The sequence below is a fragment of the Microtus pennsylvanicus genome, chromosome 8 (genome assembly GCF_037038515.1).
Source record: "Microtus pennsylvanicus isolate mMicPen1 chromosome 8, mMicPen1.hap1, whole genome shotgun sequence".
In the NCBI taxonomy this organism is placed as follows: Eukaryota; Metazoa; Chordata; class Mammalia; order Rodentia; family Cricetidae; genus Microtus; species Microtus pennsylvanicus.
In genome coordinates, this window is record NC_134586.1 from 34625598 (window position 1) to 34653533 (window position 27936).

Genomic DNA, 27936 nt, shown 5'->3' on the forward strand with positions numbered 1-27936 from the left:
ATAAAGAGAAAATGTTACTTTAACTTATTCAGCTGGGTATGTTTGTGCACACCTTTAATCCCAGCATTCAGGAGGCAGAGGCTGGCAGATCTCTGAGTTTGATATCAGCCTGGTCTACAGAGTAAGTTTCAGGACATCCAGGGCTACACAGAGAAACCCTGTCTTGAAAAAATAAAATAACCCAAACTAACCAATCAACCAACCAACCAAACATACTCTTTCAGAGATCCCAATACATGATCAATTGACTCTGTTGCTTTGGTCCTGTAGTGAATCAACTATTATGGCAGGAGCAGTGTGTGATGGAACAGAACCACTTACTTCATGGATAAGAATCAAAAAAGAAAGGAGGCGTCGGGAAAGAAGGAGAAGGCAACTGGGTCCTTACATTTCCTTCAGTAGCACACCCATAAATGACCTAAGGGGTCTTCATGAGGCCACACCTCCTAAAGGTTCTACCACTTTCCCATAGCCCCAGTCCAGGAACTTGCTCTATAACCATGCGATATAGGAGACATTCAAGATCCAGACCATAATAGAAAATGTTTTTAGAAGGATATTACTTCAAAGTCCTGTTATAACTCACTGCTTATGGAAAGAGGTGAGATATCTTCTTGTACTTACAGTCATACTGTTCTGCTGCCACTCAGTAAGGTATTGGTCTCCTCTTTATGTACCTTCCTGTGGACCTACATCTTAGGTACTATTATAACTGATGAATAATTCCCTGTCCTCCCCAGTGCCTTTCTTTTGGTAAATGGAGTTATCCTTATGACACATTTGAGAAGAAAATGAGTGTTTTGCCTGTATGTATGTCTGGGCACCATGTACATGCCTGGTGCTTTTGGAAGTCAGAAGAGGACACTGAATTCCTGAATTCCTGAAACTGGACTTACAGTTATGAGCCACCATATGGGTACTAGGAACCAAACCTGGGTCTTCTTCAAGAACAGCAATTGCAATCTAACTGCTGATCCATCTCTCCAGTCTTCAAAAAGTTTTAAAAATAAATTTAGACCTCAATTAATGCATATTGTAATTGGTTATATGTGTGTGAGTGTGTGTTTATACACACATACACACCCATGGCCCACTAAGAATAACTGTTATTGTGCAGCAGAGTATAGTGTGATATTAATGAGGTATATTCATCATTGGATAGGTGGTAGTTCTATATTTTTGTTAAAAATATGTTCTTTACAGAATCTAGTTAAGAAAGATGCAACTTTAGAGAGATTCATAACATTTTTGTTAATGAACCATGTATCAGGGATTGCCTGTTACATATTTAACTAAAGGCAGTAAAAATAGTCCTGTCACATCCCTTAAAATAAATGGAAGAAATTTCTTTTCTTTGAGATAAGGCCTTTCTGTTATACAGCACTTGCTGTATAGTCAGGCTGGCCTTGAACTCAGAGAGATCCACCTGCTTCTACCTCCTGAGAGATGGGATTAAAGGCATGAGCCACCCTGCCCAGCTAATTGAAGAAATTTCAAAGTAGTAATGGACCATGACTCATTTGCTTGTGCTGTTAATGGTTTTCAGCTGTCAGGTTCTCATATGTTCTGTACTGCCTTTAGTAGACACCCATCTTCAAGCCGCATAGAAGATGGCTGAGATGGGGCTGGTGAGGTGACTAAGAGCACTTGGTCTTGTAGAGGACCTGAATTTGATTCCCAACACCCACATCAGGCAGCTCACAACTTCCTGTAACTCCAATTCCAGTGTATCCAATGCCCTTAGACCTCCACAGGCACCTGTATACATGTAGTACATATTAACTCAGGTAGACTCATATGTACACTAAACATTTCTTTGATAAAAGAAAAAAAATACTAAAAAGAAGAAGTCTGAGAAATACCTAGAAGCTCGGTTAGCAGAATGGGTGAGTGCTTTAGATGAACTCCCTAGAGACTGCTGTCAGGTACTTCTGATGCTGTACCACTGCTGATGATGCCTTAGAGAACATGAGTTTGTGTGGGAAGACTAAAACCTTATAGGTGCTTAGCAAACATGAAGAAGTGGAGATGGACATATTTTAGGGATACTTTAATCACTTCCAGTTGTATTTTTATAAAAGGTATTGAAAACCTATATTGAGGCTATAGAGAGGGGTCAGCATTTAAGAGCCCTTGCTATGCAATCATGCGGATTGGAGTTTGAACTGTGGAACTAAGAAACAAACTGAAAATAGTGCAGACACCTGTAGCTCTGGCTCCAAGGATCTGACATCCTCTTCTGGATTCCACGGCCACTGGGTGTTTGCATACACACATAAATAAGTAAATAAAGCTGCTCTTTAAAAAACAACTTTTTATTACTTCAGTTTTAAAAGCACTCTCTGGTTGTGTATAAATTAAATATTCTATGTGGGAGGAAAATACTGTAGCTAAATTGGCCTCTATTTTTACTTCTTCACTTGTTACATAGTATGTTTTGCCTTGCTATTAGCTTTGTCTTGGACTTTGAAATGCAGCCTTTGACTATGATTAAGGTTCTTAACTTAGTTTAGACATAATTCCCATCATTTAATTGGAAAACATGAAGTGCAGGACGATGGTGGCCTGGCATAAGACTGTCCCAGAGTTCATGCCAGTATCATTTAGTGATTCCAGAACTTAAGTAGTTCAAGAGGTGCACATTTGATTAATGTCGTTATCACTGTGGAATTCAGGGAAAGAATTCAGAGTGAGAAGATCCCAGTTAAAACTTAATTTCATAGTAAAATCATAGCCTATCAAAAGGATGGAATGTTTATTTTGTCGGTTTTACCTTTTGCATATTCAGGCACCAAAGGGAAGGGAGATGGAATACTGTAGTGACTTTGTTGAGATCTTCTGCAACCTTAAAATCATGTCATCCTTTTCCTTTTGACAATGTGGTTGGTTGGCAAGTGAATGGAATGTTCATCACCTACCACTTAGCCATTGTAGGTCATAAATAAACCTAGGATTGCATTTATTTTCTTTTATAGTTGTTGACTGAGATTTATGTCCTGCCCGATCCCACAGCTGTTCAGCCCCAAAGAAACAGAGGTCTACATTAATTATAAACTGGTTGGCCTGTTAGCTCTTTCTTATATCTTAAATTAGCCCATAATTCTTGTTAGCCACATGGCTTGGTAAATTCTCCTGTTCTCGTTGCCCCCCTATACTTCCTGCCTGGCCACTGGCCAATCAGCATTTCATTAAACCAATACAAGACCATTTTCCCACAGCATATAGTGAAATGTTTCTATCTGTATGTTTTGCATTTTATCAAAAATTTCAGTCTTTTTTATGACCATTTTATTATATTCATTATATGCTTTTTTTAAAGACTCTCTAGGTTATTAAAGTAGGATTTTTTTAAGACAGGGTTTCTCTGTGTAGCCCTGGCTATTCTGTAACTCACTTTGTAAGACAGGCTGGCCTATACCTCCCAAGTGCTGGGCTAAAAGTGTGTAGCATCACTGCCTGGCTGAAAAAGTATTTTTTAACTTGAAAGAGACACTATCTTTTGGCATGATTAGAGAAATAGGAATAAGGTTTCCAGATTCTGCTACTGTAGTAGAATTCAACTTCTTGATTTTGAAAGTTGTTTGGCTCTGGTAATTATATGGCCTAGTTTTTAAGAAAGGCATACTGACATATTAAAGAACATTTGCAGCAATACACCAAACTTAAAAAATACTTTGAAAATTATATATTATGTAGGTGCGTTGTGAAAATAGAAAAGTTGAATTAAAGAGTAAAGTTTCATAATTTAGTTAGCTTGAAATAATTCTAGTACATTCATAAATATGCCTTCCACAGATAGGCATAGGTGTAGCTAAATGGGTTCTTTATTTTTTTCAGCAGTAGTACTATGGTATTTTAATTTCTTTGTCAGGGAAATGTCATGTTGTATGTTTGTTGTGAGTGGAAACCTGCGAATTGTCTTTCTTCGCAGCCTTGTTGTCTTACACAGCATAGAACTGACCATGTTGAACGATGAGGTCAGTGCTCTTTGTGCTAGAGTGGTATTCGAGCTTAAATAACATGAAAGATTGACAACTAAGAACAATCTTAAGATTCAGTGTGTGTGTTCAATTCAAATAGTTGTTATAATAAAGTGGGCTTGCTGCTGGCGTCAAGCACACACTTTGTTAATACTATATTGATCTTCTTCTGCCAGCTTGCAAACAGATGGTGAACAGATGAATAGGAATTTCAGATTGCTGTACAGTTCCTTGCTAGATGGTTTCCAGGAGTTCAAAAGACTTGTTCAAGTTTCTATAAATTAGCTTATTGTTCTCGTTAATCAAGAAAAGAGTGCTTTTGTTAGCTGATTCTTGGCAAACCATGGACACTGCATTTTTATTGAAGGCTAAATTAGAAGCAAAGATGCTGTTGATTGTGACCGTAGAGAAGAGAGACACTATCTTCATGAAGGAATGATTTGTGAATTGTGTCATACTTTTTCTTGGAAGAATCTTTAGATCATTATTTTGGAAAAATATTTTTTAATTTGAAAAAGACACTGTCTTTTGGCATGAGTGGAGAAATACAAATAGGTTCTCTGGATTCTTACTATAGCAGTGTTCAATTTTTTGATTTTTTTCGTATGAATTCGTCTTTAAGAAAGGCACACTAACAGATAACAATGGCAGCAACTTGCTTTCTATGGTTGAGCATTTCATATATGTGTAACAACACAGATATGATAGACTGTTAACAACTGGAAGATCTGAGGCTTGTAGGTTTGAAGTCATTGAAATTTTGGGTCTTCCCAAAATTCATCCTTTGTGAAATATTTTTTTTTTGTTACACAGTAAGTGAAATGGCTGATTTTTCTAAATCTAGGACACACTCTAAAAAGGAAGACATATGCTTTGACAATTAACTTTAAAAGTAGTAGGACCCATGAGTTTACATAGGGTGATGAATATGGTTTCCATTTAATTTGCTCAACCTGTTGTCAGCGCCTGCTGTGTATGGTTAACTGAGCCAGTGTATTAAAGTGCATGGGCAGTTGTGACTTTTAATGCTTATAAAGATTAACTAATGTCATGATTCAGTGGTCAGCTTTGCAGTTTGCCCTAACTCAGGTAGGTGAGCCTTCCCATAGATGCTGAGGATAGGGCATAAAAGAATCTGAGTCGTTAATATATGAATGAATAACATTGTAAATTCCAAATCTAGGAGAAAAAAGGTGACTTCTCTTTTTTAATTATTTGTTTATTAAAGATTTCTGTCTCCTCCCTGCCACACCTCCCATTTCCTTTCCCTCCCCCTCCTCCAATCAACTCCCCGTCAGCCCGAAGAGCGCGACTTCTCTTTTTTGTATTACATTAGGAACAGCATCTTTATGAAAGACATAAGTACAGACACAGAGTGTTGGGCCCATGCCAAAGAACACTTAGCTATTGGCTTGTGTTTTCTAGTTTCATAGAACTTTTCTTCCCTTTCATTCATTTCTGAAAGAGCTGTCTTGAAAACTTGAGAGTCAGAATTGGCGGGGGCGGGGGCTTAAAACAAACAAAAACCAACTGATTACCACCTTTTAAAGACAATGTTAGTTAAATTTTATCCTCTCTTCTGAGGGAAATGGAAAATAATGGAGAAATAGCTTAAAGCAAAAAATGACACTGGGACATTCATCTAAGGATGATGATGTTCCCATTGGTTCTGGGTAAGGGCAGCCGAGTACATTGCTTAGTCAGGAGAACAGGAAGCACTTTCTAAGTAGCCAGTGAACTCTCTCATGGCCAGAAGGGTGCAGATGGGCTTGACAATGTGAGGTGTGGCTTTACTCAGGCCTTGTAGTGCAGGCAAGGCAGGTAGGGAGCATGATTTTGAGATGAAAGAATTCAAGTCCTGGAGTGTGTCCCTTGATGTTTTATGCTGAAAAACTAATGGGTCTTTTAGGAGTGGTTTTTTGTTTTGTTTTGTTTTGTTTTGACTCAAGAATATCCAGTTATTGTGTTCCTGCTTAGAGCCTCCTGAATAGTTAGTTCTGTTACATTGATCAAGACTACAGAATGGTGAAACCTTGTTCAGGAGGCTGTGTGTGCTTCCTCTGATGTTTTCTGGTACTGGTGGTGCTCTAAGATATGTAGTCTTAGCTCCTTGAAGATGTGGAAATGAAATGGCCAGGAGTGAGATTAGTCAGGAAGTATGTGGCAAGTCAGATTTAATTCACCTGTTTGACTATAGAGCCCTCAAGGAATCCGCATTTTAAAGAAAATGTTAGTTGTTAAACTCTAAATAGAAGTATGTACTTAGTCCCGAGGGAGCAGACCTGACAGGAGGAGTCGGGTGAAAGTAAAGCACCCGACTTTCCTCTATTGGGAGTGGGAAGTGAATCTGGAAAGGAAAGAGAGCGTTTAGGGTGCATGTCACCTGATGCCATTGTTTGACCGAGGTTTCATCCTGGGAAAATTGAGTGCACTGCAACAGTGAGGCCAAGCCTGGCACACTGGAGGGATGGGGACAGGGTACAAGGAGATCTGCTAAGTCTAGGTAGTGATGTTAATTAAAGATAGGAATAGGGTTTTGGGCTTTTGGTACATTTTATGAGTACAAATGGGGCTTTTAAAGCCTTGGTCTGTGTCTACAAAAGGGAATAATAAATGTGGGTTCCAGAGCTCCTTGTGCTCTGCAGCTATCTCCATGCACAGTTGCCTCTGCTGCCCAGAAGAGGAGCATAGGGATGCCTGTGGGCTGTTGAGAAACTACATAGAGAGTGTTGGGTGACAGACAGACAGATTATCCAGAAAGCTCTGTGCCAAATAGGCCCACAGGTGGAAAACAGAAAATGTGTTGACTAGAAACAGTGTGCTTTTTCATCTCATGTCATAATAAACCAAATACATAATAATCCATCATGAAACTGGAGTTTACCAGTGTGCAAATAAAACTCTCTCCACTTTAGGTAGATGAGCTTTAGTGTGGGACTGGAAGTTCTTCGATTGCCTGGAGGTGGAGGTGTCTTTCCTTATTATCCTGCTTTTTTGAAGTGTTCTTGTTTTAACTCAACTTGTCATTTTGGAAGGCTTTATTTTAATCTACTTGTCTGTAGTTTTAGTGTATTATTTTTCTGCAGTGCTAGTTTTTAAGGTGCAGCCAGATTCCTCTGCTAGAATGGGGGATTGCAAACAAATATGGCTAAAACATCCATGCAGTACTGGACTGGAATTGGAAACATTAAAGTGAAAACTTGAATTTGGCTTCTTAGAGATGGAAATGGATGGGAAGAAATGCTTAATAATTTGGTTAAGTAAATGAGCTAGCATATGTACATATGTATTTGCTTGTCCTGTCAGATGTGAGGCCCTTCACAGTTATACCACAGAAGTAATCGGCACACCCAGAGTACATGTGTTGGTTTCTGTGTTAATAATATTAGCCAGCGGGGCTGGAGAGATGGCTCAGTGGTTAAGAGCATTGCCTGCTCTTCCAAAGGTCCTGAGTTCAATTCCCAGCAACCACATGGTGGCTCACAACCATCTGTAATGAGGTCTGGTGCCCTCTTCTGGCCTTCAGGAATATACACAGACAGAACATTGCATACATAATAAATAAATAAATATTCGCCGGGCGGTGGTGGCGCACGCATTTAATCCCAGCACTTGGGAGGCAGAGGCAGGTGGATCTCTGTGAGTTCGAGACCAGCCTGGTCTACAAGAGCTAGTTCCAGGACAGGCTCCAAAACCACAGAGAAACCCTGTCTCGAAAAACCATAATAATAATAATAGCCAGCAAAAGGCACCAATAATCCTTGTAGAAATCGCTGTTTCTTGGACCAGAACTGGAATATGTAACATAAACCTAGAACATTTTATCATGAAAGAAAGCAAGGAAGTACAAAAAGAAGAAGAGAGAACAGAACAACAGAGAGGAAAAATGAACAAGATATCACACACTTAGAGACTGATAACATGTCTAAGGGATATAGGAACTGACATCAAGAGTTCCTCAGTGGCCAAACATAGGACAGTGTAGGCAATAACATATTTACTGTAGTATTGGATTAAGCCAAAACAGAAAATAAATATCTATGCATTCATTTCCTAGTGATTAAAAAAATGAGTTAAAAGAAAATCGAATATTGTGGGTAGAGAGATTGCAAGTAATTGACTTGGGTGCTTCCCATCAACAAGGTACAATGTAACAACCCTTGTGACTTCAGAGAGGTCTACTCCTAGGGACCATCTTCTAAAGAAACAAGGGAGTTGTGTCCACAGTGGAAAAACCTGGGAAGCACCACCTGAGTCAAGTTATGATGCCAGCATTAATCATTGTGCAACGTAGATAAGCACATGCTCTATGAGATGTAAGGACTATTCTATCTCTGTGTTTCCTCCTCAAAACCCAACAGCCTAAGTCATATTGGGAGTAGGGGAGTCACTGAACTTCAGTTGAGGGTCATTTTATAAAATGTTTGACCACTCTCCAGAATGTCAAGGCCATCAAAACCAAAGAATGTCTGCGAAACTCAACATGACAAATAAGTGTAATGTAGCCTGCATGAAATTCTGGGGTAGAAAAATGATATTAGGTAAAGACAGTAACAAATGGATTACCATTTACTTCATTTGATGGAGCTAATATGTAGCACAAATAATAAAAGTCCAGAGACAGATAAAGGGGTTCAAGCTGAAGATCAGAAAAGCAAAGCAGCCAACCACTAGAGAGACCTTTTACCTCTACCAAATCTTCAGACCAAAAGGGCGAGATCCTGTTTCCACAAATCCTGACTCCACACTCCAGTGAGTTCATATCTCTTCCCCTTTATATTTCTCTCTCCGCCCAGCCATATTCTGTTTCCACTTTTCTAGTGCTGGGATTAAAAGTGTGTGACTCCCAAACGCTAGGATATAGATGTGAACCATGACCATCTGGATCTGTTTCTAGATTGATTTTGTGGTAGCCCAGGGTGGCCTTCAACTCCCAGAGATCCATCTGCCTCTGTCTTCTGAGTCCTGGGATTAAAGGTGTGTGCCACCACTCCCTGACTGGTATGGCTGACTAGTGTGGCTGCTTTGCCCTCTGATCTTCAGGCAAGCTTTTTATTAAAACACAAATATTATACCACTATACTAATAATATCCTAATGTAGCATGTTACCAGTGGAGGAAGTTGGAAGTAAGGTGTATGGGTGCTTTCTGTACTTTATAACTTTTTTGTGATTGTAAAATCACCCTTAAGTTAAAAGCCAACTACTTTTAGTATTGAAAACTGAGCCCAGGGCGTTTTGCATGTTAGGCAACTACTCTACCACAGAGGCACACCTCCAGCATTTTACTTATTTTTAAGTTGTTAAAAGTTATTTTTTTGTGTGTATGTATGTGGGCGTGCAAATGTCACAACACATGTGTGGCAATCAGAGGACAATTTGCTGGAGTTAGCTCTTTTTGTCTACCATGTGGGTTGAAGGAATTGAATTCAGGTTGCCACTCTTGATGGCAGTCACCTCTGTCCACTGAGTTATCTCAGCAACCCCTGGTTGTTGTTGTTGTTTTAAAGTGCCTTTAGCCCTTGCAGCATTGGTTATTAGCGTGAAAATATCCAGGGTATAATGAGTATTGGAAAACTGACGTCATCAAAATCAATTTCTTCTGTGAGAAATTGGACACTGCTTTAGAACTTTAGTGAATTTAGTTATTGAAATGTTCTATTTTTCTTTTATTTGGCTCCTTTTGTTTTGAGACATGATCTGTGGCTAGGCTGTCCTGGATCTAGTTGTTTTCCTGCCTTAGCCTCCTAAGTTCTAGTATTATAAGTGTGTCCGTCCCATCATGCCTGGTACTTTCCTTTTATTTAATACTTTACACACACACACACACACACACACACACACACACACACACACACACACACATTTATAAGTAGAATCTTGTCTGAACACAGTCTATAAAAATGCACTTTTGTTTTAAATTTAGGACATAGCATGAGAAAATAATTATTTTAAATTATTATTTTAAATTATTACCTTTTGTTTTTACTTTGAATTTTCCCACAGTGATTGTAAACATTGCAGCTTGGATGGAAAGATATCCTGGCAGTTAGGAGCCAAGGAATACCACAAAGTCACACTGCATAACAAACCTTACACAAGAGATTTATTGGAAGGGAAAACACCAGGAGGGTGGGTGCCTCTGCTTGGGTGAGAAACAGCAGAGAACTGAACAGAAGGCAGGGCATATATATAGTTTCTTGGAGGGGGGGTGGGACTTTTCAGTGTGAAGCTTTCCAGGATGGAGATTTGTGTGAGTTTTAAGTCCAAAGATTGGACTTTTTTTTTACTCTGTAGGTTGGGGACAGGGTCCATCTGTTAGGGCAGTTAGAATGTTCTGTGGGTGGGACATAGAAGTTGGATGTCCTCTGGGGAGAGGCCTACAGTGATCTCACTCTATAAGAGATGTGGCCTGGCCTTTATGTTTTACCCCAATGGACGATGTGCAAGTTTCACCGTGTGTTTTGCTCTTTTCCGCTACCATCTTCTTTATTAATACATGAGCACTTGTAAGAGTGCTCTGAGTGGTGACTCCCAGGACTGTGAAAGTCCAGAGGGTTTGATGTCTTCTCCAGTGCTCCTTATCCAAGGATATAGCCAGGAAAGAAAGGGAATTTCTGGTAGAAATTACTATTGTTTTCTTTGGACAGTCTGATTGTGCTAGTTGGTTTTATGTCAGTTTTACACAAGATCATCTCTCATTCTCTCATCTCTCTCATTCTCTCATCTCTCATTCTCTTATCTGAGAGCAGGACCCTGTTAAAAAAATGCCTCCATAAGATTAGGCTAGAGGCAAGCCAGGCCTAGCCTGTTGGTGGTGGTTCTATCCCTGGGCTTGGTGGTCCCAGGTTCTGTAAGAAAGCAGGTTGAGCAAGCCATGGAAAGCAAGCCAGTAAGCAGCATCCCTCCACAGCCTCTGCATCAGCTCCTGCTTCAAGTTCCTTTCTTGCTTGAGTTCCTGCCCTCACAAAACCAGAGGTAGAGTTCTCCCCATGGGGACCAAGTCAGTAGGCAACTGAGTATAAGGACTAGGATTCCAAAAGCCAGCAAAGAATCAGAGACGGCCCCTGCTCCCACTGTTAGGAGTTCCACAAAATGACCAAGTTACACAACTAACATATATGCAGAGGGCCTAGGTCAGTCTCGTGCAGGCTCCATGGTTATTGGTTCAGTCTCTGTGAGCCCCTATGAGCTTAGATTATTTGATTTTGTGGGTTTACCTGTTATGACCTTGACTACCTCCCTCAGTCCTTCCTCCTCTTCCTCAGGATTCCCCAAGCTCCACCTAATGTTTGACTGTGGGTCTCTACATCTGATTCCATCAGTTGCCAGTTGAAACCTCTCTGATGGCAATTGGGCTAGGCACCAATTTATGAGTATAATAGAATATCGTTAGGTATCATTACATTGCTTTTTTTTTTCCGGCTGTGTTTGGTTCTTTCCTAGGTCTCTGGGCGAGACCTTTTAAATAAACTTTTAAAGCTTTAGAATTTGTAAGACTGTAGGACTTTTTAAGTTTGTAAAATGTTTTGTATTGTGATGTTTATATGTTTAATGTGTGCTTTTAGAAATAACAAAAAAGGAAAGATATGTCTTTACAGTGATGTGTTTGTATATCAAATTGATAAAGAATTAATTGTTTTGGATAGTTTTATGTCAACTTGATACAAGCTAGAGTCATTTGAGAGAAGGGAACCTCAATTAAGAATGCTTCCATTGATTGGGCTGTAGGCAAGAGACATTAGGCACCTGACTGGAATACCAAAGAATGAGAAGAGCTTTCTAAGCAAAACAGAGTGTTGGAGGCAAGAAATGGAGAAAACTGTGATTTCCAGTGAGATGGGGAAGCAGGTAGGGACTGAAGGCACAATTTGTGATGGCGTATGTGAAGGATGCTGGAGCAGTGCAGGCACCACAGTCAGACCCCTGGGTGAGCTGAACTTTTTAAAGTGCATTGCTGCTTATTGACAATTACTTGGGAAATTCTTGTCCCAAGATACATCTTCATGTGCTTAGTTTGATTCATAAAAATGAGATCAATTTTCAACTGTTGAAGAATTTAATTATTCATTGAGAAAAACGAAGAACAAAAAAGTGTGCTTTTCAGAGCACTTTGAGAAAAGTTGGAGAGATTGAAGGAACTCCTAGTTCCTTCTAACTGTTAACCATGCAGTAATGGTTTGAGTCAATATTCCCAGACCCCACGGTGGTGCCCAGTTAGCAGCTAACTCTCATTTAGTTTTAAAAAATTAAAATCATAAAATCTTTGTCCTTGTACTGGTGTAATAAATTGGATGGGGTAAAAATGATGTGTCATTTACATTATACTGTTGGGATTTTGTGGTTTTAGCTGGCTGCTTGGGATTTTGTTGTTACAGTCACCGCCACACTAGTTTTCTTTAAATCAGAGGAGCAGGTAGGTATTAACCCTGAGAACCCGAGGAAAGGGTGAGCTAGGATGGAATGCAGGTGTGTTCAAAATAGAAAGTATGTTGAGAAGGCATAAATATAGTAACTGCTTTCATGGATGAAGGCTGAAGGTCAAGGAGCTGATGCTCTTCTCTATAGGGATACCTAAGCTACTCATTCCCTCCAGCCCAGGCATTTCCCTATTTCAGTGTGAGGATTTTCACTTGGCTTCATTTTAGATTACTACTGCTTCCTGGGTTAGTAAGAAATTAGTGTTAAAATTAGGTGAAGAGCAGCCAAGTGGGCTTTGCTTTCATGTATGAGTCTGGTTTTCAGTTCTTACCTTCATGATGACTAGACAGCACTCCATTATGTCTTCCTGGAATGATTGTCAGGGTACCTCATCAGTAGGCGGCACCGAATTAATTTGCAGTGTCTTTGTTCTTTTTCCCTCCTACCCAGATACATTCTGGAACATGGGTACATAGTAAACTGCTGATTTTGCTCTCTTCTGTTGATTTTACCAGGTGAGCAGAACACACCGCTCTTGTGTCTCAGAGTAATCCAAGCGTTACAGATGATGGGTTGCATTACAGAGGATTTTTTTTTTAGTTGATTCCACAAAAGCCAATTTTAGAAGCCTTAAAGGTGTCATTATATGCTTTTCTTGTTGTACTAAGCATATTTTAAAGAGTCATTTATAACCTATTATTGGGTTATATTGCACATAAAATTAAAACATCAGATTATTGGAAGCACAGGGTAAACATAGTTTTGGAGGGATGGTTCTTTTTCTTTTTTCCTTTTTTTTTTTTTTTTTTTGGATTTTCGAGACAGGGTTTCTCCGTAGCTTTTGGTTCCTGTCCTGGAACTAGCTGGAACTAGACCAGGCTGGCCTCGAACTCACAGAGATCCGCCTGCCTCTGCCTCCCGAGTGCTGTGATTAAAGGCTTGTGCCACCACCGCCCGGCTGGAGGGATGGTTCTTCTACACATTTAATGGCTTAGCCTTAGTACTTCATTTCTTAAAGGAACAGAGTCCCAGGGAAGGTCAGTGTCTCGTGATTGAGATTCAGTCATGTCAGTGAGATTTAAAATTCTTGCCCTCCTTGGATCATAGTCTAGTTATTCTGCCCTTGCTGATATCACTCAGGATAGTTGATATTGGCATCTTCCACTTGCACTGTTTGATGTGTAGTCTCAGAAAGAAAACAGTATGAATTTAATTGCAGCTGGCCTGGCTGAACAGAGCCAATGCTAGCCTCAGCGCCACCATTGTAGTGAACCCCTCCACCCCATTATCAGAGGAACTTGTCATCTAGTTAAGCTACATTGATAGGAAATGTTCATCTTTGGAATGTTGCTTGTTCTATGATTCTCGGGGTGGCAGGGCACTGTCACCTACTACTGTGATCTTGTCTTTTTATGTTGTTACCTGCATGAAATGTTCATTCCACTGATCACTCAAAACAAAACAAAAAGCAGAGTGACACCTTGTGCTTTTGTTCCTGTGCCTATTTAACTAGAAAGGTTTGGTACCTATTTGAAATAGTCAGTATTTGGATAATTTAAAATGATTTCCCTTACATTAGGTAGTTGATCTTTCAGAGATGCTTTTAAGTTTCAAGTTAATCAAGCACAAATATTTAATTCTGTTTCAAACTTGAATTCTTCTAGAGAGCCAAGAGAATTCCAGTACTTAGAAATAATGTTCTGTTTCCTTTAAAAAGAATGAAACCTCTCAGTGCTTTCATAAGAGTCACTTCTCCCCTTAACTCAACGTTTCAAACCTTTCCTTCAGCAGACTTAGAAAATGGTAGTGTTTTGGTAGCATGCCAGGGTTAAAAAGAAAAAAAAAGGATACTGGAGCCTAGCAGTGCCTTTTATGGCCTTCAGCTGCCCAAACCTCATTGGGTGCTGAAAGGCTGAAAGTTAGAGCTTGGTGTACCACCAGTCTCTGTGGGCTAGGGAGAGCACAGGGCTTAGGAGCTGTGCTGTTACCTGCTAACCTAGTATGCTGATGAGTAGTGGAGGGAGAGTGTCTGTAGACAAATAGAATCCCGCTGCCTTGGGTAGTGGAGGGAGAGTGTCTATAGACAAATAGAATCCCGCTGCCTTGGGTAGTGGAGGGAGAGTGTCTATAGACAAATAGAATCCCGCTGCCTTGGGTAGTGGAGGGAGAGTGTCTATAGACAAATAGAATCCCGCTGCCTTGGGTAGTGGAGGGAGAGTGTCTATAGACAAATAGAATCCCGCTGCCTTGGGTAGTGGAGGGAGAGTGTCTATAGACAAATAGAATCCCGCTGCCTTGGGTAGTGGAGGGAGAGTGTCTATAGACAAATAGAATCCCGCTGCCTTGGGTAGTGGAGGGAGAGTGTCTATAGACAAATAGAATCCCGCTGCCTTGGGTAGTGGAGGGAGAGTGTCTATAGACAAATAGAATCCCGCTGCCTTGGGTAGTGGAGGGAGAGTGTCTATAGACAAATAGAATCCCGCTGCCTTGGGTAGTGGAGGGAGAGTGTCTATAGACAAATAGAATCCCGCTGCCTTGGGTAGTGGAGGGAGAGTGTCTATAGACAAATAGAATCCCGCTGCCTTGGGTAGTGGAGGGAGAGTGTCTATAGACAAATAGAATCCCGCTGCCTTGGGTAGTGGAGGGAGAGTGTCTATAGACAAATAGAATCCCGCTGCCTTGGGTAGTGGAGGGAGAGTGTCTATAGACAAATAGAATCCCGCTGCCTTGGGTAGTGGAGGGAGAGTGTCTATAGACAAATAGAATCCCGCTGCCTTGGGTAGTGGAGGGAGAGTGTCTATAGACAAATAGAATCCCGCTGCCTTGGGTAGTGGAGGGAGAGTGTCTATAGACAAATAGAATCCCGCTGCCTTGGGTAGTGGAGGGAGAGTGTCTATAGACAAATAGAATCCCGCTGCCTTGAGTAGTGGAGGGAGAGTGTCTGTAGACAAATAGAATCCCGCTGCCTTGAGTAGTGGAGGGAGAGTATCTATAGACAAATAGAATCCCGCTGCCTTGGGTAGTGGAGGGAGAGTGTCTATAGACAAATAGAATCCCGCTGCCGTGGGTAGTGGAGGGAGAGTGTCTATAGACAAATAGAATCCCGCTGCCTTGGGTAGTGGAGGGAGAGTGTCTATAGACAAATAGAATCCCGCTGCCTTGGGTAGTGGAGGGAGAGTGTCTATAGACAAATAGAATCCCGCTGCCTTGGGTAGTGGAGGGAGAGTGTCTATAGACAAATAGAATCCCGCTGCCTTGGGTAGTGGAGGGAGAGTGTCTATAGACAAATAGAATCCCGCTGCCTTGGGTAGTGGAGGGAGAGTGTCTATAGACAAATAGAATCCCGCTGCCTTGGGTAGTGGAGGGAGAGTGTCTATAGACAAATAGAATCCCATAGAATCCCGCTGCCTTGGGTAGTGGAGGGAGAGTGTCTATAGACAAATAGAATCCCGCTGCCTTGAGTAGTGGAGGGAGAGTGTCTATAGACAAATAGAATCCCGCTGCCTTGGGTAGTGGAGGGAGAGTGTCTATAGACAAATAGAATCCCGCTGCCTTGGGTAGTGGAGGGAGAGTGTCTATAGACAAATAGAATCCCATAGAATCCCGCTGCCTTGGGTAGTGGAGGGAGAGTGTCTATAGACAAATAGAATCCCGCTGCCTTGAGTAGTGGAGGGAGAGTGTCTATAGACAAATAGAATCCCGCTGCCTTGGGTAGTGGAGGGAGAGTGTCTATAGACAAATAGAATCCCATAGAATCCCGCTGCCTTGAGTAGTGGAGGGAGAGTGTCTGTAGACAAATAGAATCCCGCTGCCTTGGGTAGGACAACAGCAGCAGCATTGGAAGCCTCCTTTCCCAGTTTCTGACAAGTAAGGGTACATTAAAAGAGGCCAGAAGTTGTTTAATCTCACAAACCCCAACAAAATAGTAAAGCTCTTAAATTTTCAGTTCTCCAAGTCTTCAAAAAGCACAAAGGCCAGATTAAGAAAGTTTTGAGAGTGTTGAAGTTGAATTGAACAGTTGAAATATTAAAACTAACAAGTTCATGAGTTTCCTCAGTTCATTCCTTTTAATAGCAGAACTTCAGAGGAAGCACAGAGTGAAAGATGTACTGTTTTTAAAGAAGAATGATCAGCCCATATATTAAACATACGGTTTTCTTCTAGCAGTGAGAAAGCCAACTCTCCCCTAGTTAGAAACCTGGTTTAGGACCCAGAGAAAAGTGTGCCCTATGTGGCTGAGATGCTTAAATTTGCACATGGAAAGGGGCACAGTTACAGATTAGGGATCAGAAGAGGGGAACAGATTTAGCTGTTGTAGGAGGCAACTTTATTAAATTACTATTTCAGTTAGGGTAGCTGGATCTAGAAATAGTCCTTTATTCTAGAAATTATGCTGTAATTTGGTAGAAGTACTTTGGACATAAAAGAAGGGATGATATTTTTCTAACTTATAAAGATTTAATCCTTCTGAAAACATTCAATTGTGGACTTGCTTTCTGAGTGCCTGGAAACTGGGAAGGAAGGAATCTGGAAACAGACAGAAGAACGGAAAGAAGCCATAACTAATGGTTTGTCAAAAGAAAAGGGCAAATTGAAAGCATTTCTCATCTGTAAGGTATCTTACTGTTTGAGGGTACAACTGTAGAGACCTTGTTACAGTTGTAACAACTTGTAACAGTCATGCAATTGTTAGAATGCTGTACAGAACAACCAATGGGGAAGGGACTCTGAGGAGATCAACTGAAATTTACTTGATATATGGATGATGGTCCTACAATCCACCTGATTCACATATAACAGGGTCTATACAGGTTTAGCCACTACCTATTACATGATTGCTTCACCTATCTCCTTCCACCCCCAAGGCACAAATGAGGATCTCATGTAGTCTAGTCTGGCTTTAAATTATAGATTGCAGATGTTCTTCAACTCCTGGTCCAGAACACTGGGATAGAAGGGAACAAGGATTGGAGACTATGTCTGTGTCTGTCAGTCAGACAGACAGGATCTCGTGTAGCCCAGGTGGGCTTCGGACTTATTGTGTGACTGAGGATGACCTTGAATTTTTCTAAGTACTGCGCAGGTTTGTACTAACATTCCCGCTTTATGCTGTGCTGGGGATCAAACCCTGGGCTTTTTGTGTTCTAAGAAAACATTCTACCAGTTTAGCTATATCTCTAGCCCTCAGTGTGTATCTTTTGATGTTTGTACTTTAAACCATGTAAATATTTTTAAGCAAAAAGTATAGATACCTTCATTCTTTGAAATAAAAATTTAAAGTCATTGTATCTTAGGTGTTATATGTTGACTAATGAAGGCTGGTGGTGTTGGCACTGAGGTAAGACAGATGTATTGATGAGGTTTTATAACTTATGGATTTTGTAAATATTGGCATTGAATTTTTAAAAACGCTTTTTACTCTTGGAAGGTTTGGTATTGCATTCAGCTTTTAGCTGTTACTAGTGTGACATAAAATCTTATGAATTTAATACTGCCATAATTTATTTTTACTAATACGCTTTGATGTTTTGCTATAGCAGTTTTGAGGGTACAATATGTATAACTTTAGAGTACTTCTGGAAGCTAAATGGTTCAGTTATTCACCTAGTGAATTTTGTTGTTTGAAAATTTCTAGAAAATAAAAATAAAAATGTGGAATAATTTTCTAGTATTATTTGTGCTTTAAAAAGTTATCACTGGGTGATAAGTAAGCTAGACTCTCTTTTAGTTTGGAGGAAATCTTTGTACAAGATGCAGTCACATCAAGTCTGTGACTTTCCTTTGCTTCCATGAAATCCATGTACCTGACAGTTGTCTTTGTTCCATTGTAGGAGTTATCTCAGCCGTTGACTGTGCATGTAGAAGGTGGTTGAGTTTCTTTCACTCGTTGATTAAATGAAATTTGATTTTGCTTTGCCAGCCTTCCTAGGTTACTTGGTCATGTATTGGGGCTACTTTGTAAACTAAATATGAGCTTTATTTCTGATTGGATAAATACATTCTTACTTGTCATTGAAGGCCTGTCATCTTAGTTTTCTACATCTCCTGGAGCTCATGCTTTCTTTATCCATGAAGCTTGCAGTTGGTTGTCTGGTAAAAACCTTACTGATAGGAATATAGGGGAGGCATTGTTAACACTTGCAGATGAATAGTGTTTAAGTTTCTGCTTCCATTGGCTGAAGCAGCATGGTTGACGGAAAGAAGATGATCTTGGCATTTCTGTTTGTTTGTTTGTTTGTTTTTTCCTGCTTTAATCTTTCTGAGCCTGTGTCCATTTCGCAAATGGTAAGAGACCTAGAACAGATCTGAATTAAAGTTAGTGTGTATAAGGTAATTAATTATTAAAGTGGTTGGTAAGAGTAGTTACTGAGAAAAATGGCGACCTTTGTCATCATTGAGTGATTTTTGTAAAAATCTATGAATGTTGACTATTTGATTATGTTACTGTTAGCCTGCTACTAGAGTATTTAACATATAAGCTATTGACTCACCCTACAGAGCAGATTACTAGAAATCATGCTTTGTGGAAGGATTCATGCTAGCAGGCAGCGTGTACTGAAGGATCATTGTCTGACAGGTTTTATACCCTTTTAATCAACACTGGTGATTTGTGCTAAAGGAGGTTGGTTTTTATTTTAATGTTGCATGTCCTCAACCACATTCAAATTATTGCCACAGTGAAGACACTTGGAAGCAGGTAAGTATTAGATATTAGGAAATTCCACTTGTAAGTAATCTTTAATCCACAGGATTTTTATAGCAAACGTTTGTGTTTTTCCTACTGTGCAGTACCTTGAGTACCTGCCAAGCCAGATAAATAACAGGCTCTGATGATTTTGCACCTGGTGTCATAGAAACAGTGGGAATCAAAGATTAAAGTGGTGCATATAGTGATCAGGTTTCCTGGGGCAAATTGAAGCAGTGCTGTGACAGTTATTTAGAAAATCCAGATTCAAACCTGTTTTATGAAAGTGGAGGCAATATTGATTGAACATTTACTATGTGCCAACCTCTGTACTTAACATTTAGTGTGCTGTATTGATTCATCTTAAATATATCCCTGGAAAATACATGTCCTGACTAGAGATACGGCTTGGAGGTTTAGAAAGGTTCTAGAACTCACCTAAAGTTCAACATTAAATGGCAGGAACAGGAGTTTATTTTTGCAATGCTGCCATTGAAATCTGGCATGCCCTCTACCCTCCAGCTTCACAGGAATATTTGACATCTTGTCAGTTTGGCAGTAAAATTTTTACTGTTAGATGAAATTGTATGCTAGGAAAGGAATATGCAAATAGCCTTTTCTTTAGAAGTAATGTTCAGAGAGCAAGAATGAAATTCTCAGCTATCCAAGGTGCATGTGTACACTATCACATGCATTAGCTCATCTTTCTTAAGTGTGAGCTGAAAATAAGGTTTAAGTGATGGAAAGTTAAGCCTACTAGAATCTTCCAGAACCCAGGTTGGGAATTCAGAATATAAAAGATTCATATAATTGACAGTGGGACTTTCTCACATGTAATTTATATAATAATGTCCACAGTAGCTGGATAGTGGTCACATCAGAGGACACAATCTCAATATTCTTCCATAGTAATGCTGTAGCTTTCATGTGCCAGACCTCCTGCTTATCCAGCTTCTTAAATTATAGTCTTCCAAATGTTACAAACCTAGCTAGTAGAGATGCTGAAGTTTATGCACAAGTTTCTTGCTCTAGAGGTAAAAGCTATGTTTGTGTGGGATTGCACATGTCTGACCCTGGGTATATCAGAGTGAGTAATTAAATTTTTCCTAAGACTTTTTTTAGATGTCTTAACAGCATTTTAGAATTTTTTTGATCTTCAAGCCATATAAAAATGACTAAAATTTCAAAAATGTTAAATGCTTCTGTCTAAAGAAAAGAAATCTTTGAGTTATAATTTTAGTAACATTAACTTTTGTGTGATAGATTTCCTTTGTAAAATCCCAATTATGAGACTGAATGCTTAGTTTCTAACATCTGGCTTTTGAGAAGGACACACTGAATGCATTACTTTAGACAGGTTTGAACAGTTCTGTCTGGTATTGCCATGTGTTCCTGTCAACTCTTAAATTCAGTGTTGACAAAATTTGAAGTAGCAGATGTACCATAGATCCTGCAACTTCATAGCTATGAACACGCACTTCCTTGGTTTTGGATCAGTTAGGTTTTGATTTTGTGATCATTCTCATGAGGGTCTAAGATGTAGTGGAAAGAAATGAAGACTGAGGACATCGGGGAATTGCCAGCATGGTTGGGCATCAGTACCGAAGACAAGAGAAAGCAGATTGGTGTGCTTTATGAGTCTGCGATCTGTTTCCACTGAGGTATTTTTGAGAAGCCTCTCAAGTGTGTGCCTTGTGCACTGCACATGTTCCCTTTAACAAACTGTGACTGTGCTGCTTGATTTGGAAGCACCTAGGAAAACTGATCACAGACTACCAGCTTCTGGACAAGACTGAAACTGGAACTTGTTCTGTAGACCAGGCTAGCCTCCAACTCAGAGAGATCCACCTGCCTCTAACATGACTGAAGGCGTAAGTCACAAACAATCCCACAGCAGTTTGGAATTATGATTAATAAGGTGGTATTTATTTAAAGGGGAAAAAAAACTTACAGATCACCGTCCCAGACAACAGCCCTCTTGTGCAGTCAGGAAGGAGTCTAGTCGCCAGAAGCTGAGCAGGAAGTAAGAGAGAGCGAGGAGGGAAGACACCGCTTTTTTAAAGAGAGAGACCACGCCCCAATGGGCTGGTATCTCAGCGGCTATTGCCTGGAAGAGCGGAAGGACCTCCCGCAACACTTGACATCGCTGGGGATTAAAGGTGTGTGCCACCATGCCTGGCTGTTATCTTTTTTTTAAAGTCATTTAAAGTGTTTTTGGTGGTGGGTGAGGGTATTGGGCAACCGGCAGACTTTATTCTTTCTTCTGACCATGTGACACTGGCCAGAAATATCGTCAAGTGTCTCCAGAAATACTGTTAGATCGTTATCAGGGAGCATGAAAGAGTAAATAACTGCAGGTTTCTTCTGCAATTAGAACAATTACTGCAAAATAAAGAGGAGCCAGAGTTGAGATTTCGGGACCAGAAAGGTTTAAAACTGCTTCTTTGGGAATGGCAGTGGCAGTGGCCATGAGCCCTCCCCAGTGAGAGACTGTGTGGGTCTGCCTCCCAGAGAGTAATAAAGTTAGTGAAATCAGCTAACTGACCTGCAGGGCTTTCTTCTTCTTCTAATAAAAGCTCCATTTCAGTAGCTGTTTAATAGGAAAGGTTTGTTACAAACCAGTGTTGGGTGAAATTGACTGATGAAGTGTTACTGTTCCAGCTTTTGAGAAGGGAAACAGCAGTGCATACGTGGGTACTGTGGCAGGCTGGGTCATGGTTCCCAATACAGGGACCTAAAGGAATAATTGCAGTGCATACGTAGATGAGTGAGTTGACTGTGGACGTAGACAAGATAGTGTCTACCATTTAAAAAATCATATGTGTGTACTGCTCTGCAAATAAACACAACTAAAGTATTATTGAATTCACATCCATATTATTATTATGGATATTTTTCAAGCCACAAGTACCAGAAGTTATTATTACCAGTGAGTTCCTTGTTCTCAGAATCTCAGGGAATGTACTAGAAGTATGGGGTTACACTTGTAGTGTGACTGGACAACCTCTCCACCTAGATCCTGCATGAGGCTCCTTGGGAATCTAGAGGACTTGGGGAAATACACTGAGTGGAACATTTGGTACAAAGCTCTGTTTGATGATCTCTGTGGCCTCTTGCCTAGGCATCATGGGCAAATACTGCTTCAGTGTGGTTTGTGAGAAATGGTTGAAAGCACTTCATTGACACTTTAAATCTCCATAATTTAAAGCTTTTGTTATTTATTAGTGTATCATTAGAGATATTGTTCACACTTAGTATTTTCAGCCCAGCTGTTTCTCACCTTAGCTTTCTCCTCTTTCTGCTAGGTGACATTTGTTTTTGAGTGCCATATGGTTCCCATGACATTCCATGTAGAATGTGTAGAGAAGTGTGTTTGATACTGGTGGACACACAGCCTTTCTAAAATAATTTTTATTGATTATAAGAACAAGATGCTAAAACCTTCAAACAGTTTTTTCTTTTAAAGGAATAATTTTTGCTCTCTATGACCTGTTTTCCATGCACCACTAGAGAGTGTAGCATTTTAAGCTAGATCACATTTTTATAACACATTTCCATTGTTAGCACTGCTCAGATGCATTATGCTTTACTTTATGTTGGTTACCAAGAGACTAAAAGCCACTTAGCTACTGTGTGTGGACTCTCATCACCAGAATTTAGTTTTTAAAACACAATCTCTTTCTCTTTTTCTTTTTGATAGAGCTGGGAACTAAGAAAATTGTAATTTGATCTTTGATTGACATAAAAGATTAAAAAGCATTTCATTGATCTGTCTAGACTCAGGTTTATGTTGAGAGTTTATTTAAACTTTCTTCATTGTTTTTATCACTGCTAACTCATTAAAGTTTTTATAGTTTTTTTGAAATTTAGTTGACATATAATTGTAAATATTTACGGAACCCAATTTGATGAAGTTCCACATAGGTATGTGACCACAAAACCATCTTACAGCGTGGACAGTGAATATGCCTATTCTTCTGTATCCCTTTGTGCCTCTTTGTCCTCCCCCACTGACCCTAGCTCCCCAGTGCTCATGTTTGGGTCAGGACAGACCTCACAGTGTAGCATTGCTGATACATGTCCTTTTAGTTCCAGTTCAGACATCATAAGAGACCTTCTGGAAGAAGAGGAAGCTTGGGAAGCATCTCACAGGTGAGTTCTCATACTCAGCAATGTGTGAGCTTGGGCCTGAGAAATGAGCACTCTGTGTAGCTGCTTCTATGCAAGACATTTGTGCTTTCTGACAGATGGAAGAGACTAATAATCCAGGTGTAAACCAAAGACTTCTGCTGTGTTTCTTGTCTGTGTAGTTTCACTGTGGAACTGGAGTCCTGGTGCAATAACTAGTTACATGTAGATCTCATTTCTATGTCCATGATATTTTTTTTGACAGTGTGATAATTTGCTAAGCACAGATTGACTAAACAAAGAAATATCCTTCCTCGTGTCTAAGGTGAATTTCTCCTTCAGCATCATTCTTGCCCCATTGTCTGGAGCCACCTTCTTCTGTCGTCCTTATCTCACACAGATAGCCTTTCCCCTTTTAGTTGGGTCTTTATTGTTTTGTCTTTGATGTACAGGGGCAGCCTCTCTAGCCACAGGTGATCCTCCTCTCTTCCTTAGTAGTGATGTCATCTTGCAATTTGTTTCTTTCTCTTCCATTTCCAGCCTTCTTTGGCAGCCTCCATACTGCTAAATCCAGAGGCCATTCAGAATTCACTTTCCTCGCCTCATTAGCAATGTTTTATACAAAGCAGGAAGATCAGAAGTTCAAGGTCAGCTTTGTATCAAGTTTGAGGCCAGCCTGGGCTACATGAGATCTTGTGTTTAAAATGATAATGATAATGATGATGATGATGATAGTGATGTTTTAAGATAAGTAGAACAACTTCAAAGTGGATTAAAATGCTATAATAGAAGGTATTTGGATAACATCAAAGAAGACAGAGAAATGACAAAAAAAAAAGGACATACAAATTCTGCTTTATGAATGATTATAGGATTGGGTTATACAACCCAATCAGAATATAGACTCTTGCTGGATGGATTGATTAAAAAAAATGTACTGTGCCCCTGTGCTTTGTCTGCAAAAAACAAATTTTTGATTCCAAGACACCAATATATTGAAATCAAAAGAACAGAAAAAAGATATGCCATAGATGTCCTGAACGAGTCTAACATAATGATAATGTTGACAAGATAGACTTGAAGGTAAAAAGCGTAACAGAGCCAAAGACATTTATGATGCTCGAAAAGGTCAAACTATCAAGAAGACAAAATGATTGAGAACATGTATACATGTAACAAGAGTCCCAGAGTACATGAAGCTAAAGATGGAATGGAAAACTACCATAGGCAACAAGGAGTAAAATTTCATCTCATCCCCCCACCCCCAAACAAATCCAAAAACCGTTGCCGTGAACACAGACTCATTTTCATCACAGCCCTTTGTGGATAGAGGGCCATGCAGGTTACAGTGGACCTGCAGTATTGCATGCCGATGGTACACCACTCACCAGTGGCCTCCTCCCTTCCTCAGAACTTGGGAATTCGCTGGCTCTGTGAGTTCCTCGTGTTCTCCAGGCACTTGCCCATCTCTGCTCTTTTAAAGTGCTATGTCAGGAACAGTGTTCAGGCATACTAAGACGCAGACCTTCCTGGCTCTCATTCTCATCTTTTCTGTATTTATTTGTCTTTTCATTTTCTTGGTACCGTTTCTCTAAGTATAGCTTTTAATTTTTTGATGAAATGTGTTATGTCTGTTTTAATTATTTTCATCCAACCTAGGAAACCATTTTATAATCCAAAGTCACCATTTTTTTTCCTATGGCTTAGAAGTATTAGGTTTTACCTTAAGGTTTGGAACTTATTGTCATAAGGTATGATGATGACTGGTTCAGTGGTTCTTTTTTGCATAAGGCTTTTCCATTGCTGTAGCATCAGGTATTAACGAGATAGCCCATGTCTATTTCATAGGTGTGTATATATTTGTTTCTGGAATTACTCTTGTGTTTATTGATCATGTAGAAGTCTTTTTTAACACTTCATAATTGCTATTTGATAGTGCTTTAAATCAGGTAATTTGAAACTTTTTAAAATAAATGTAATGGCTAGGGTTTTTTTTTTGGTTGTATTACTTTTGATAAATGTGTAAGGTAACAGGAAGGGATAGATTGTTCCTTGGTAGTATGGCTGCTGTTGCCTGGGGTAAAGCTGTGATGACTCTTGGGCCAGAGGCTGGCTGTGCTCCTCTGTGTGCCATTTCCACTTGACATGCAGGTTCTGCCAAGCTCTTCTGGTTTGTGAATCTGATAACCTACTGCAAAATGGGACTATCCTAGTAGAGAGTGGCGAAGTCTTTAACATCCACGGGGGACAGTTGCATCATGTAGTAGGTGGCTTAAACAATAGAAAAGCATTTTTCCACAGCTCTAGAGGCTGGAAGTCCAGGATCAGGGTGTCAATAGAATTGATCATTGAATACTGCTGTCCCCAGAAAGGTAACTTCTCTTTGTTGGTCTTTTTGTGGTTAATGATTTTAAAAATGGTATTGATGTTATGCTGTTCAAAAACTCAGGATTCTAGGACCAGTAAAATGACTCAGTGGGAGAAAATGCTTGCAGCTGAGCTCAATGACCTGAGTTTGATCCCCCAAGCTTATATGGTAAAAACAGAGAACCTGCTCCTGTGAATCATCCTGTGTACAATTCTGTCTCACTCTCTCTTTCTCTCTCTCCCTCCCTTTCCAAACAGCATCCCTGGATTGGCTATATTGATATAACTCTGTATGCGTGTTTGGCCAGGGTTAAACTTTATTTTGGGGGGGGGGGTGTTGTAACTCTAGGCCAAGATTGACAAACCATGGCCCATGAGCCAAATCTGGTTCTTTGTCTGATTTTGTTAATAAAGTTTTATTAGAACATAGCCATACATTTTTTTACCTGGTGAGTGAAGGCTGCTTGTTTGTTTCTTGGCCATCCAGGTTCCTGAAATAATCACACAGAAATGTGTATTAATTGCAATACTGTTTGACCAGTAGCTTAAACATATATGTGGCTAACTCATATTTTAAATTAACCCATTTCTATTAATCTGTGTATTGCCACGTGACTGGCTTATGGGCAAGGTTCCGGTGGGCTCCATCGGAGGCGGCTATCTCCTGTAGGTGGCTACATGGCTTCTCTCTGACTCTGCCTACTCTCTATGCATATCTCTTTCAGCGTAGCTATATTCTGTTAAGCCATTGGCCGAAAGAAGCTTCTTTATTAACTAATAGCAATAAAACATGTTCACAGCATACATCACCTCCCACAGTTCTTATTGGGTTTTGTTGTTGTTGTTTCATGTTACAAAAAAGTCAAGTAGTTGCAGCAGAGTTGTCAAAGTCCAAAATAATTTGGACCATTGTCGAAAATTCGCTAACACCTTTTCTAAATCAGAAAAATCTAAACCGTTTGGTTGAGTACATTACTGGCTGAGAAGCCCTACCTTGACCCACCCTGGCAAAAATGGGGAGTATAAAGAGTCTTTCTAAGTTTTATAGGAATGTCCTTATCCCTCCTGCATCTGACCTTTCTGGGTAAGAAGACTGGATGAATGTGGGAGATCATTTAAACAGGTGACATTCTGACTAATGGGAAAGGACACGCTGGTTTGTAGAGGAGAAGGAGTACTAGAACATTGCTATCTAAACATAGGAACTTGTAGACTAGGGAAGTTGTAGACAGAAAGACACAGATGGACTCTGATGTTCAGAGCAATCTATGAAAGGCTCTTCACTGAAATAATGCCCTTGTGATGTTCTCCTGATGGTTGCGAGTGCCTTAAATTTTCCTGCCTACTCTCCTGTCAGGTGACTTGGAACATAATTTGATCTTCATTCATCAGAGCCTTCTGAACTGTTCAGCAGAGCCTGCCCTTTCTCACACAGAGACATGTTATTACCTCCAGATGTCTTTGGTTTCTCCATTCTCACGTTGTTTCTCAGTTGTCCCACCCTGCTGGCGGCATGTACACATGAGACGGGTTATATTGGCTGGCTCTTCAAAAACCAGGAGTGGATTCAGTTATTTGAGTTGACTGAGAAGCTATCCTGATGTTTACTACCTGACCGGACAGTCTTAGAGGAAGTGTAGTCAACTTGCGGACCCCACTGATGCTGATGCCATTTCTTGGAAACCAGCAGTCATGAGGACTACTTCCTTTTTGGGAGCACTATTGTGGGGTGTGTCCTAGACTATGCTGCGTGTATGGGAACCGGGTATTAATTTTCCTTTCTACACACTGGTGATGAATGATCATGATCAATTTTTAAGAATTCAAAGAAACACCACTGGTAGATTATGAGGCCCTCAGACAACCGTGGAGAGCTCTCCAGACTGAAGCTGCCTTTTGTTACTCAGGGAGGGCTTTCTAGAGGAATGTGAATGGTGGTGTCTGCATACCTTGCTATTCCTACAGTAAAACCATCCACTTGTTTTCTTTGACTTTAGCTGAAGTGACTGATGCTATGTTGCCTCTGGTGGATGGTATTTACAAGTGTCGTGAGTCACTGCCAAGATTCCATGTGGCTTTCTGAGGTAGCCACTGAAGGTTTATAGAATTGTTCTTCTTGCTGAATCTGGGATTCTGGCCTCATACTTGGGTTTACTATTGCAAATTCCCCTCATTGTACTGCTAGTAATTTTAACTATATGAGACGAATAGAATGAACTAATGCCAATTCTTGTCAGTTGGGCACAGTGGCTGATGAAGTGGTATATGCCTCAGTTCTCTAGAAGTCACTCTGGTGTAGAAACAGGGTCGGTATTGATGGGAGACATGTGTTTAGGAGTCTTGCTTTTCTGTTTGT

General features: G+C 40.2%; 1 protein-coding gene across 3 annotated transcripts in view; it reads left to right on the top strand.

Moving 5' to 3' along the window:
• The window catches only part of Rad18 (RAD18 E3 ubiquitin protein ligase), a 92216-nt gene that overhangs the window by 59032 nt on the left and 5248 nt on the right, over positions 1-27936 (top strand). For 2 of the 3 annotated variants that reach the window (XM_075983262.1, XM_075983264.1), the window contains one exon: positions 23175-23237. The exons of the other annotated variant lie outside the window; for it this stretch is intronic. In XM_075983262.1, the coding sequence (XP_075839377.1) occupies positions 23175-23237 (63 nt within the window). The remainder of the gene's footprint in view (positions 1-23174; positions 23238-27936) is intronic. 3 annotated transcript variants of the gene reach the window in all.